Below are 13705 nucleotides of genomic sequence, written 5' to 3' on the forward strand. Positions count from 1 at the left end.
TCTATATGTTAGAAAAGAGTGGCATAAAAAGTATGAAAAAAAATAGTTCTGATAAAAATGTAACTGCATGAAAGAACCATATACTTGTACCAGTAGCAGAAACCCTTTAAGAATACTGGTTAAAACTGACGTATGTCAATTAAAGTAAGAACATTCTCTAGATTGAAAATATAAAACTCTGCAGCGGCCAGATTTTTTTCTTTCTTCACTTCTCATTTTACATTCAAACTGTTTTAGGCATGTGATACACTTTACAGAAATTTTGCTTTAAGTGGGAAAACTGACAGATGTTGCATGCTGAATATCAATATTCTTATTTTTCTTCTTTCCAAGATTCTGTTTAAGTTAGTTAACATATAGTGTAGTATTGGTCTCAGGAGTAAAATTTAGTGATTCATCACTTAAATACAACACCCAGTACTAATCATAACAAGTGACTTCCTTAAAATGCTTCCCACCCATTTAGCCCATCCCACCACCCTCCTCCCCTCTAGCAACCCTCAGTTTGATCTCTATAGTTTAGAGTCTCTTACAGTTTGCTTTCCTCTCTGTTTTTATCTTATTTTTCCTTCCCTTCCCCTAGGTTCATCTGTTTTGCTTCTTAAGTTTCACATATGAATGAAATCATGACATTCGTCTTTCTCTGACTGATATCACTTAGCACAATACACTCTAGTTCCATCCACATCATTACAAATGGCAAGATTTCATTCTTTTTGATGGCTGAGTAATATTCCATTGTATGTATGTGTGTGTGTGTATGCACACACACACACATACATACATACATACATACTAGTTCTTCTTTGTCCATTTATCAGTCAATGGACATTCAGGCTCTTTCCATAATTTGGCTATCGTTAATAGTGCTGCTCTAAACATTGGGGCACATGTGCCCCTTCAAATTACCATTTTTGTATCCTTTGGATAAATACCTAGTAATGCAATTTCTGGATCATAGGGTGGTTCTATCTTCAACTTTCTGAGGGCCTCCACACTGTTTTCGAGAGTGGCTATACCAGTTTGAATTCCCACCAGCAGTGCAAGAGGTTTCCCCTTTCTCTACAATGGACATCAATATTCTAATCACTGCTTCATTCAGAGTCTCAAGTCTAACCACCCTTTAGTTGAGTAATCTTGGATCTATTACTTATTATCTCTGAGCTTCATTTATGAAAGTACTCTAATAGTCATAACTGTGTCATAATATAATAAAAAGCAGACCTGCAAAATTACTGTATAAATAGTGAATTATAACATAAATATTAATTACTGATATTTGTTTTTTTTTATATTACAAACAGTTATCAATCAGCCCTCTCACCACATTCTAGTAGTATAGGCTAAAATGACAAAAAAGAAAAAGAAAGAAGAGGAGGAGGAGGAAGAGGAGGAGTATTGGAATTCTAATTATTCAGGCTTAATGAGAAATATGCTAGACATTATTTGTGTTTACAATGCATCTTTCTTTCTTTCTTTTCAAATTTTAGAGACAGAGTGCAAGCATGGAAGTGAGGCAGAAGGAGGGAGGGAGGGAGGGAGAGGGAGAGGGAGGGAGAGAGAGAGAGAGAGAGAGAGAGAGAGAGAGAATCCTAAGCAGGTTCCATGCTTGGTGCAGAGCCTGACATGGGGCTTGATATCATGACACTGGGATCATGACCTGAGCCGAAATCAAGAGTCAGATGCCCAAATGACTGAGCCACCCTGGGGCCCTATAATGCATTTTAAATCATTTCTATAAATGTACATAAAGGAGTTAGAGGAAATGAGTATTAATTCCTAGAAGCTAATAATTTTGTATGAACTTGCAAACTTTATCTGAGGACACATTTACCAAGAAAAATCAGTTTCTTAACATTTTCATCAGTTGGAAATAGAAATTGGTAACATTATGCTATTGATAGCAGTTATAAATAACCCTCCAAACTTGGGACATATCAAAAATATCAATTCTTCACATAAAAAGATTATTCCAAGTACATATTTTCTATTTCTTATTTAGGATATTGTAAATTGAGAAACCCTAGGGAAATACATAATTCATAAGTTATAAAGTGAAAAGGAAAACAGGGATGATACGTTCTTAAGTGCCTAGAATATACAATCAAACATTTTCCCCTGCAGTATTATATGCTTTACAGGATATTTGCTTTGATATGCATCTCAAAACTCTAGTGCATTGATGTTGAAAGAAACTGCAGATCTTGCACTTTATTTAGAATGTCATATTGTGAAAGAATGTTTAATTTGGTAAAAAGCAAATGCTTTGCTGTTTAAACCTGTTTAATCATTATGGAATACTACACATCTCAACCCTATTTACAGATAGTTTAGATGTAGCATTAAAAAACAAACAAACTGCAATTCAGTAAGCCATCTACCATTTTTTCAGGCATTTATGGTTTGAAATAATGCTGTCAGATATTTTATATTTATCAGTATGTGAAAAGGAACGTATGATTATACTGTGGTAATTTTTCATCTTTTTTAGCTATTTTGGAACAAATAGGTTCATCTAATAAAAGAACATGAAATAAAATAAAGTGAAAGCTCAAAACTAAAACAGATGCTAGTCCTACCTTCAAAACATAAAAATTAGTTTAAAATTATGAAATCCTGTTAATTTTGACTGTACACACAGAGAAGAGAACGTAGCCACAATTTCTGTTCTCGTTAAAACACTGTTTTATTCCATTTAGTTTTTGTTGACTACATACTCAAAAAATCATTGATTCAACTTAAACCCTCAAATAAAATTCTTATATAATCTCATCATTGTCCTTAGCTTTCTGTTAGCGCTCATATGTACTAGTCTACCCTCTCAGTTCCATATGGTGATTCTAATTGTATATGCACCTAAAATTCATGCATATATAGAAGTTTAATTTTTACTCTGAGAAATGTCTAACTTTGAAAGTGAAAAATATATACTGTACCTTATCTAAACTCTAGTATATCTAATTACACAGAGGGGGCAAACACCAAACATATCATCATCTTAAAACTTTTAGAAGATGTTTCATTCCTGCCCCAAAGAATTTCCACTCCAAAGGTTGATATAAAATTGTATATAAAAGACCTATAAAATATCTTGGCAAGTAACAGTAAGTGTATAAGTAAGTGTATAAATACTCTGATAAAACAAAAGCCAGAGAAAACAAAACAGCACCCACACTGCTCCGTTAGATAGAGTGCAACTGTCTAACTGGGTAGCTGCCTGTCCTGAATGATAAAAGCAGAGCAAGTTGTACTTACTGAATAGAATAGCGAAGTAGCATTTAAAAATTGGGGAAAGGGGATTGTCGTGGTTTTGTTTGACTAGTGGACCCTACAGCAGGAAGTTTCAGGCAGCTTCTAGAAGAGGAAAAGAGACCCAAAGGGTAGCTGCAGAAATGCAATGATAACAGACTTCTGAAATTTGTGTAGACGTGGATGTGGGTGTGAATATATTTATAATTATAATGAGGAGAAAACACATTATGGAGGAAATATGCACATGAATTTCACATGGATTAATTTCAGAGACTAATGCCAATTTGTATGGGTTTTAAGACGTCTCTTGTTTTTACCTCCCACATTTTTAAGCCTCCCAGACACATTTAAACCCCTCTCGTCCTTATTTAATAATCTTACCATATTTCCTATGAGGGAAAGGTCCCCAGAGGAGATGGCATTTTAACAGTTCTACTCTGAATATATTTAGCAGCATTCTCTGCTTGATTCTATTATAGTACTTACCACATTATACTCTAACTGCTGTAAGTCAGCATAATTTATTTGTTGGTCTTTTCATTTGCTTCAACAGTGTCTTTCAAAAAAATTTATTAATGGTATATATGCATGAATGAGGTCAAATTTAGTTTTTTTTAAGTAATCTCTACCCCCAGGGTGTGGCTCGAACTCAGGACCCCAAGATCAACAGTTGCATGCTCTAGTGACGGAGCCAATCAGGTGCCAAAAATTTAGTCACTTTTCACTAAGAATATGAAATTATTTCTTTTTCAAAACACTATTTCATTCAATTAATAATTCTTTGGTGCTCCTAATGCCAATTATGGCCTAAGTGTTTTACATATAACTCATTTAATTAACATAAGACCCCCATGGGGTAAAAATATATTAATAATCCCATTTAATTCAATTAAACTTCATAACATCCCATGAGATAGATGCTATTGATATTCTAATTTTTCGGATGAGGAACCTAACACTTAAAAAAATAAATAACTTTCCTGGGGCACCTGGGTGGCTCAGTAGGTTAAGCATCTGACTTCAGCTCAAGTCATGATCTCACTGCTCATGAGTTCAAGCCCTGTGTTGGGCTCTGTGCTGACAGCTCAGAGCCTAGAGCCTGCTTCAGATTCTGTGTCTCCTTCTCTCTCTGCCCATCTCCTGCTCACACTCAGTCTCTTTCTCTCAAAAATAAATAAACTTTACAAAATTTTTTTGAAAAAAAAATAATCTTCCTAAAGCAAGTCAGTGGTAGTATTTGTTTGTGAAACCAGGGAGTTTGGGTTCAGGGTCAAGGACCTTAACGAATAACCATGATCAAAAATTGCCTACTAAAGTTTTTCATAGCTGAGTTGAAAAGCTCATTAAATTGCCATAAAATGCATCTTGAAGATGGTTTCTCTGGCAGTCCTCACTTCACAAGGACTGTCTAGCATTTTCATTAAAATTAGATGTCATTGTCAAAGCGGTTGATGCTATGAGAAAGCTGCAATATATTCACATAAGTACTCTCTGAGAAAACAAGCATCCAGAGAAAAGCAAGTCACCTAAACTGCCAAATTCTGATGCCTTTCATTTCACTCTGCTTAAAAGGGTTTGAGTTGTTCAGTCCCTTGCTCTGTAAACTCACATCTATCGGAGAGTCAGAAATATAAACTTTTATAAGCTGGAATCAGGTGGAATGTCTGATGGTTTTAATTTTAATATTATCTGAAGGAAATCTCCAGCATGATGTTTTTTATTTCATCTGGATAAAGGTCAGAATACTTACTGGAAAATCTGAAATAACAAGAAAAAAATCTCTGGCAAATTTTAAGTCTACATTAAGGCGCATATTTTTTTTTCCAGGCACTGACTCTGCAGTTAGGAATTTACCATATCTAAGGAGAATTCCCTAAATAGTGGTGTAGACGGGGAACTCACCCAGCTTCAGCCAGGCTCCTGTTATGCTGAGGGGGTCACCTGCAGATGTGATAATCTCCGGCTTGAGGTCACTCAAAATTTGATAATGTTTATCCCTTTACTAAAATAAATGATCTTTAACTTTCAATGACAGTTAAAAAAATAACCTCTGTAACACTTATGAAGTATTTGGTATATATTGTGGCATTTTTACTAAAAGGAATGACCCACATTCCTCCTCATAATTAAGATTATGAATATCAGTTTTGATGGCTCTCTGAGCATCTATCTGTCAGGTAATTAATATATTCATGATAAGAGGTATTTTTGTAAAATTTAAATTGGCATAAGGAGGTGTTTGACTATTTGAACCAACAAGCATCACACCTACATAATGCTGTCTGTGTTATTTGCTGTTTTGATTAATCCCTTCACGCATAACTATTTTTGGACAATGAATTTCAAACACCTCTACCATAAAACAGAATCTGTCACCCAGAAGACAATGATTTAAGGCGAGACTTGGATTCTCACTTCTGTCCAAATTTTGTAGGGAGGATAGCCTTGGCACCTATAATAAACTCCCATCTATGAACAGTATGCCGGTCAACAAAGTGCTCTGTTGGATTTATAAAGCCATGTTTGAACACAGGGTTGATGATTGTAACCCAGCTTTAGTTGTAATAATTATACCTTTCTCCACTAATGGAGGTTAATGTTTTATCTTTCAGCCTGTGTGACTCACGAAAGGAACAATTTATTTGGTGAAGGAATCACTATGTGCCTGTGCCAATGTCATTCTTTTAAATGAAGTGCCAGGAAACTAAGTGTAATTGCATGCATTTGGGGGAACTGTCCACATTTGGAAAAGAACTGGCTGGGCCATTAGTGGCATTTTATTCAGAGTGGAAATATTTTTTTTTTCTTCTCCAAAGGACAAAAAGGAAAGATCTGATCAAGGGGAAAAATTTCCAAATAACCCATCCCTTAGGATTACTTTCCTCTTTTTAGGTCTAAGTAATATGCTTTCTGAAATATTGTACAAAATATAAACTATTTTGTAAGACACAATTTTGGAAATTCTAGCCTGTAAACAATTTTGCTTCTGGAGCTTTCCCTTTCGAAGTAACAGAAAAGACCATACTCACCATAGGACCAGGAGGCCCATCTTGACCTGCAGCTCCAGGGAGACCTTGCTCTCCCTATGGAAAATAAACACAATTGATTTTTTGATTAACAAAAGCATACATATTTCTTCATTTCAATTTTGGAAACACAAAAAGAAAGCAAGAAAACATCATCTATGAATTCCATCCCATGGAGAACATCTACAAATGTTATAAGCAATTTTGAGTGTTTTTACTTTGTGTGTGCATGTCTAGATGGATACATGTATAAAAACTTCATATTGTTGAGTTCTTAGGGTTGGGTTTTCTCTTCTGCCTTTCTATGTTGGAATTCACCATGAACTTAATAAATGATATCTTTAAATATTTTAAGAATATCTGACTTTAATGATTACATGACACTTACTGAATTCCTATGAGACATCCACACGATTACTTATGAAATAATGCTGTCATAAATATTTTCATTCACAATATTTTGGAAATGAAACATTATTTTCAAAATGGCGTCTTTTAGCACAGGTGCTTACCACAGGGCCAGGGATGCCCCGAAGACCCTCTGGACCAGGCTTTCCAGCAGGTCCCTGAGGACCAACTGGGCCAGTTTTTCCAGGTGGGCCTTCAGCACCTGCTTCTCCCTGTTAGAAATAAAATGTTTGAACACATTAATAATGAGAAAAGACATCCTGTATGCTATTAAAAGTACTGAAATGGGTATTGTTCAATGTATAAGCCTTTCAAACATAATACTTGTATATCTTACCTTGGCGCCTTTTTCTCCTTGTCTTCCCTCTGCACCTGCTGCTCCAGGAGGGCCCTATAAACATAAAAGTACACGTAAAATATATATCGCATATAAGAGTAATGTAACTGAGGACTTATTCACAAATACTCCAGTTTAATTTGTAACAGATTCTAATAGGGACTGCGTATAGCTATTTAGTTTAAAATGCAATGAGAAAAATCAAAACCCTCTTATATAAAAACTTTCAGTTAGAATAGTAAACATAAATGAAACACACATTGACAGATAATCACACATCAATGTAAGGAAACAGTAAAGATAATTTCTTTAAGAAAAGCTGATGACTTAGTTACCCTTAGTGTGTTAAATACTCAGGTATCATTTATTATGTTGTATAATTAGGAATGCATGTATCAGATTTCACTTTCATCCTTAAAGGTATTTTAAGATTGACTCCTTTTTTTTATTTTTAGGCTCCTTTCTTAATCATAGAACATCCATATGTTATGTATACATTCTTATAGGATCATGTCCGACTGAGAGCATCACATTTAAAATCTTGACTGTCAGCAGAAATTTTATTTTCATTTTCTGGGACTATGCAATTCACATAAATAAGTGGCATAAAAATAGTTATCACTTTTTAAAACCTAGTATTAGAGCAAGAGCAGAAAAAAAAATCTTCACTCTCCATATGTCATCCAAAAGCTTATGAGGATATTCTGGTGTTTGCCTGACTTTTGTATAGCTGCACAGATTGCTATGGAGAGATGCTAGTTATTTATCTGTTTAAAGCTATTCATAATATTCCTCCTTGACTATATAGGTATCTTTGTAAGATATCTGTCTACCCAATTCTCTTTAGTTCTTTTTTCATTAGCTTTGTGACTTTTAACAATTTATTAGCATTCCTGAACTTCATCCATAAAATATTACCAATAAAAATTCTCTTGCAATAGAATTGTTGTTAAATTTAAATGAGATAACACACGTAAAAGTACTTTTCAAGCTTTCTTGGGTAGTGGTATCAAACACAGATACGGAATCTGGGGCTTAAGGGCATAAAGCCTGGACTCAGATTTCCTGACTTCAAATCCTCGTCCCGGGCACCAATTAGCCTTGTGATCTCTAGAAAGTTATTCGCCAGGTCAGTGCCTCAGTTTATTTCTCTGCAAAATGTGGATAAGAATAGGAGCTATTTCCTAGAGTCATCATAACAACTTAATGAAATGATAAAGGTAAATGGCATATAACAGTGTTTGGGACATAGAAAACACTGAACAAACATTGGCTTTGGTTCTATCATTGGTAACATTAGCAAATATTATAATTATTATTATACATTAATGTATTTTACCTATACTTTTCACCATGTTGGCAACCTAAGAGTCAGGTCTAACAAAATAAGCTCTCAAAATACACTTGTTGACACCATGTCAACAAATTATTTTTTCCATGCATGCTGTTTCTAATACCTGAAAAATATAAATTCTATGTTTGCAACAACTTGTTTTAATTGGAAATTTTTGAGTTGGCTAAAAAATAATATATAAGATGATCCTGTAGTATATAATCAGATTTTGATACCTGATATTCATATTTCCTTCTTACATTTATATAGTCATCTGTGAAATATAAGACATTTCTAAACCTTGTAACAAAATGATGAGAAAAAAATAATCTATAATCATTTATATTACATGATATATAACATTCAAAGAAAGTATCAAAGAAATCATCATTTTTTCAATTATAACAATTGACACATCTAAATTTTGTTTCTATTATATTGGATCCTCATGTCATTTTTAGTAACATTTCAAATCAACAGAAGCTGGGCACTTGGTTTGATAGCTTAATAGAAGCACAATACAAATGCTTTTGGCCTATAGAATGACCCCCCAATATACATTTTCAATTCATTCAAAGACACAGAAGATTTACAATTTTGTTATAAAACATTAATTTACACTCATTAACTGAGTTTTTATCACTTAACAAGCATTAAGATTCAATTTAATGTTGAAATTTTCTGCTCAAGTTCAAATATAACCACAGAAGGTTTAAAAAAGAAACTTCATGATCTCTAAGAAACTGCATTTCCTTTTTCCCCAGACTCTCTCTCTCTCGTATTCCATCAGTTACTTCAATTTTGTAATGAATTGTACTCAAAATCATCAACTGAGATTGAGGTTGGAGGTTGGGGAGAGTAGGGGAGATGGTGTTAACTGGTGAAAATAAGGTGCTGCAGGAGGAAGACTCCTCTCTTTCAGGTGCCATATTAATATGCTAATGTGAGCACAAGCTAGTCTTTAATTCGGTCTTTTAAATTCACATTTAAAAGGAGTATCAAGCACTTCATCAGACTCGGAGCATTCTGTGAACTCATTTATCTCTGAGAGAATCAACGAATATAGCATAATTTTCTCAATATCATCATGGTAACTCTATTGTGCCTCAACCAAAAGGTAGGAAATGTATATATTTTGAAGCAGTCTCTTGAGGCAACTGCATTATGCTAACATTAATATATGCTTAAAACTTAAGTGCTTCTTTTTAATTTCATGCTATTTATGCAAGAGGATTTCTGTATAGAAGCATAAACTTCAAATAATTTAATGTTAAAATGTCATAAGTTATTTCGGTGTGATGTTTAAGATATTAATGTATGCAAACCAAAACAACCATAATGACTGTGATTTTGGAAATAGAAATTATGAGATTCAACTGAACAATGGGCTTTTCCTTATTCTGTCCTTTTCCTTATTCCTTATTCTATGAAACTCCATAGAAGTTTCCCTTAAACTCGTGACATAAGGGTATGGAATTTTTCGAAGGACTGCACTAACATACATGAACATAAAGAACAGAAGATTTATAAATATCTAGCTTTGGAGAAAAGCTAGTCATCAGCTGTCTAAAAATGTAACAAAAATACTGCTTTTACCACAAAGGAGAAAAGACAATCTGAGTTTGAAGAGCCTAGAGAATTTAAACACAAGTAAACTACAACACAGCCACAAAATTTTGATTCAAATAGAGTTTCTCCATCCCAAAAGGACTTCTTTCTTCTCTGAATGAACGTCTGATATCTGTCACGGTGGGAATCCATATTAAATGGATTTTCTCTGTTCTTTATCTCATTTTTCCCATTTTCATTTATTTCTTATATAATTTTTCCAGATGGCACAGAGTGTTTTCTTCTGTTTTGTTTTGTTTTTTTAAAGAAAAACTGGGATGAAAACACACTTTTTCTAGGGGAATATGAAGTTTCCTTTGAAAAAAATTAATAGTGCATATGGACAAATTCTTGTCTTACTTACTTCTCATATATCTGCATAAACAGATGGGCAAGGACTTAATCTAGTGAACTACTTGCTGTACTTTCATGAGTGTTCTGATTAGAAAATGCCTCCTAAAACATAATACAGTAAAACAGGCCCCAGTTAATTCTCCACCAGTAGCCATGGTTACACAGGATTTTCTTCACCATGAGAAATATACTTCCTATAAAATACACAACATAACCTCTCCCCACTATTCACATTTTACAATATTATTCTATAATTTATCTCTTCTTCCATTCATGTAAAAAATATTTAAATTGTCCTTGTGTTCTAGAAATGTACATGGAGAATACAAAAAGATAAAACAAAACACCAAAAAAAAAAAGGACAAAAAACAAAAAACCATGAAATCCTAAGGAGTTCATGAAGTTTCATTATGAAGTTTCATTTCTGAAGATAGACACCAAAATTAACAAAGATAGTACATTATAAAATGTGCAGAGATGAGGTAGGTATATAAAAATAGGCACAAGGTTGTAGTTTGACAGTAGGGAAGGCTTTCCTAAGAATCTAATCTCTGATCTGAATCTTAGTGTGGGTTAAATGTGGAAGGGATGTTTCCTTTTAACACTTTATCTTTTGACCATTCACATTCATGCATAAATGCATAAGGATGGAAAGAATATATAATGAGAATATATGCACATATATAACAACATGTATGTATGTAATAAGAATATATATATTATGTGGTGTATATATGCAGGTTAAATTTTTGTCTGCATTTCTGTTAATACTGGAGTCTTTAGAATTCCATTTAATGGTGTATTTTGAGCAGTTTCAAGTTATCATGTTTAAATTATTTTAGTGACCTCTAGGAGGTTTTTCAATAAAAGAGCGTGGACCTAGCTCTTGGTTTCAAACAGCTATAATGATAACTTGAGTATCAAAATTCCATGTTTTATCAACACAAACCATACAATCTTCTAGTGCCTTAAGGAAATGTACATTTATTCTCTAGTATTACAAATACATGACAGAATGTACATGTACTACAAATGACAACTTAATTTTCCTACTTGTTCAATAACTGTTAGAATGTTGTTTCTCAGTATCACTGCCACTCGTAACATTCTGGTCAATATTCTATTAGGAAGGTTTAGTATCATTTACTCATCCATCTAGAAAGTTTTAATGGCATTCAGACTGCAGGCAAAAATAGGAAGGAGATCTCAAAAATCATGTTACACTTTGTAATTACTTTCTAAGAATTAACAGCCCAGTGGTTGCTGTGTGAGACATTTTTTTTTCTACCAAGACCATGCTTCAGGGCTGTCAACAAAACAAAACAAAAGCAATAAGAATATTATTTAGAATATAGTTAGAATATAAGAAGAACAGGGAAGGTGGAAAGTTAAAAAGCACTTGGTCAATGAAGAAACAAGTGTATTCAGGAAGATGTTTAGTATAAAATAAATTTATTTCTGGCAAAGGAAAATGTTTATAAATATTGACTCAAATTTATATTGCTGAAGGAGAAAATTAAATTCTGTTCCTACTCTGTGAGAATGTGGAGTGTGAAAATCCCACTAAAGCAAAACTACCATTAGAAAACCACAGTAGTTCCGATGGCTCTGTGCCTTTGGATTACTGAAAGGGGAATGAACCTAAGAAATACATTTTGATGTTTACCACATATTTTGTTTGCAGGTAGGTCAGAAAATAGACTAAAGGAGGGATAGGAGAGCACTGGATAATGACGTAAGTATTGTAAGAGGCAGGTCAACAGAAATGGTTTCATTATGAAACAGTACAGTAGTAAGAAGAGGTTAATCTCCTATCATCCACTGGAGCCAATATTTTTTTTTTCAATATATGAAATTTATTGTCAAATTGGTTTCCATACAACACCCAGTGCTCATCCCAACAGGTGCCCTCCTCAATACCCATCACCCACCCTCCCCTCCCTCCCACCCCCCATCAACCCTCAATTTGTTCTCAGTTTTTAAGAGTCTCTTATGCTTTTGGAGCCAATATTTTGAACAAGATCTATTTATTTACATTTTGCTGTAGTGTTTTGTTAAAATCCTGCCATGGTTCCAAATCAGAGAAGTTTGACGGTGTCAAGCAAGCTAACATTACATGCTGATTCCTGGGCTCTTTCTATTGATAGTTGCATTCAGATTTTTGCAATGTTTTTAGCTAGCAATGGACTTTGGCGTCTCATCTCCCTGTAGTTGAAGTTCAGGGTTCCATCAGTCTTTTACAACAGACTGCATTTGTACAGAGGGGAGACCTAAGCACAGAGAAGTGGGAAACTACTGTCTATTGTGACTGATTAAATCTGTCACTAAAGTGTGTTCCATTTAAATAAGTATTTTGACAAATGTAAGAAATTACCCTCTTCTCTAAGACTTATATTTTTTCAGCATCATTATAATATGCTGTCTACAGCTTAAGAATATTATGTTTATACACATAGTAGATGAGTGGATGTTTCAAATAAAGAATTTTATTTTTTAAAAATGTTTATTTATCTATTGAGAGAGAAAGAGTACATGCATGTGCATGTGTGAGCTAGTGGGCAAGGGCAGAAAGAGAGAGGGAGAGAGACAACACCAAGCAGGCTCTGCACTGTCAGACGCCAGGCTCAATCTCATGAAATGTGAGAGAGATCATGACCTGATCCGAAATCAAGAGTAGGATACTTAACCAACTGAGCCACCCAGGTGCCCTCAAATAACAAATTTTAAAAACTTACTCTTTTTCCAGGAGGACCTGGTGGGCCAGCCTCACCAGATGGGCCAGGTGGACCCTATAAAATGTGAAAAATAGCTTTTAATTGGGCATTGTTTTATGGTCCACAGCATTGTTTTCTAAATCTGGACCGAATCCAAACTTCTTTCTTCATCTTCCCACATCTATCTTTCCCGGATAATCTCAGCCGTATTTCAGATTCCTAAACTTCTCTAGATATCTATAATTAGAGCTAGTAAATTCAGATGGAAAACTTTTTCATAGCTGGAAGAAAGTGACTCAAATTCCTTCTTCTTAAAACTGTGCTCTTTTTAAAAACTGCTAACTTATATCTGACAAGCAGCCAGTAGCCATACTAATTAATTGAATCATATGATTAATAACTCTTCTCATATCACATGCATTTGTGAAACCATAAAACTGTTACTTCTTAATTTCTTCTTGTACAAAAACAGCATTCTTATGCCAAGGAGTACTCAGCATGTTGGGCTATGATCTGCAAGTCTTATCTACACAGAATAAGCCTACAAATATCCAGTGGGGATGGCTCTGGAGACAAAACTATGTTAGGGGTGTGATTTGTCTTTGGCTCCTATTTAATTTAGTGCCTTCCTTTACCTCTTCCCTAAATACCCATATGTGGCCAAAGCCCCTGT

At 34.2% G+C, this 13705-nt stretch overlaps 1 protein-coding gene across 5 annotated transcripts in view; it reads right to left on the reverse strand.

Moving 5' to 3' along the window:
- Positions 1-13705, reverse strand: part of COL11A1 (collagen type XI alpha 1 chain) — a 215235-nt gene that overhangs the window by 14848 nt on the left and 186682 nt on the right. For all 5 annotated transcript variants that reach the window (XM_027058472.2, XM_053214541.1, XM_027058475.2 and 2 more), the window contains 4 exons: positions 13054-13107; positions 7024-7077; positions 6791-6898; positions 6282-6335 (listed from right to left, as the gene is read on the reverse strand). In XM_027058472.2, coding sequence (XP_026914273.1) covers positions 6282-6335; positions 6791-6898; positions 7024-7077; positions 13054-13107 — 270 coding nt within the window. The remainder of the gene's footprint in view (positions 1-6281; positions 6336-6790; positions 6899-7023; positions 7078-13053; positions 13108-13705) is intronic.

Source organism: Acinonyx jubatus, chromosome C1 (assembly GCF_027475565.1).
Source record: "Acinonyx jubatus isolate Ajub_Pintada_27869175 chromosome C1, VMU_Ajub_asm_v1.0, whole genome shotgun sequence".
Lineage (NCBI taxonomy): Eukaryota > Metazoa > Chordata > Mammalia > Carnivora > Felidae > Acinonyx > Acinonyx jubatus.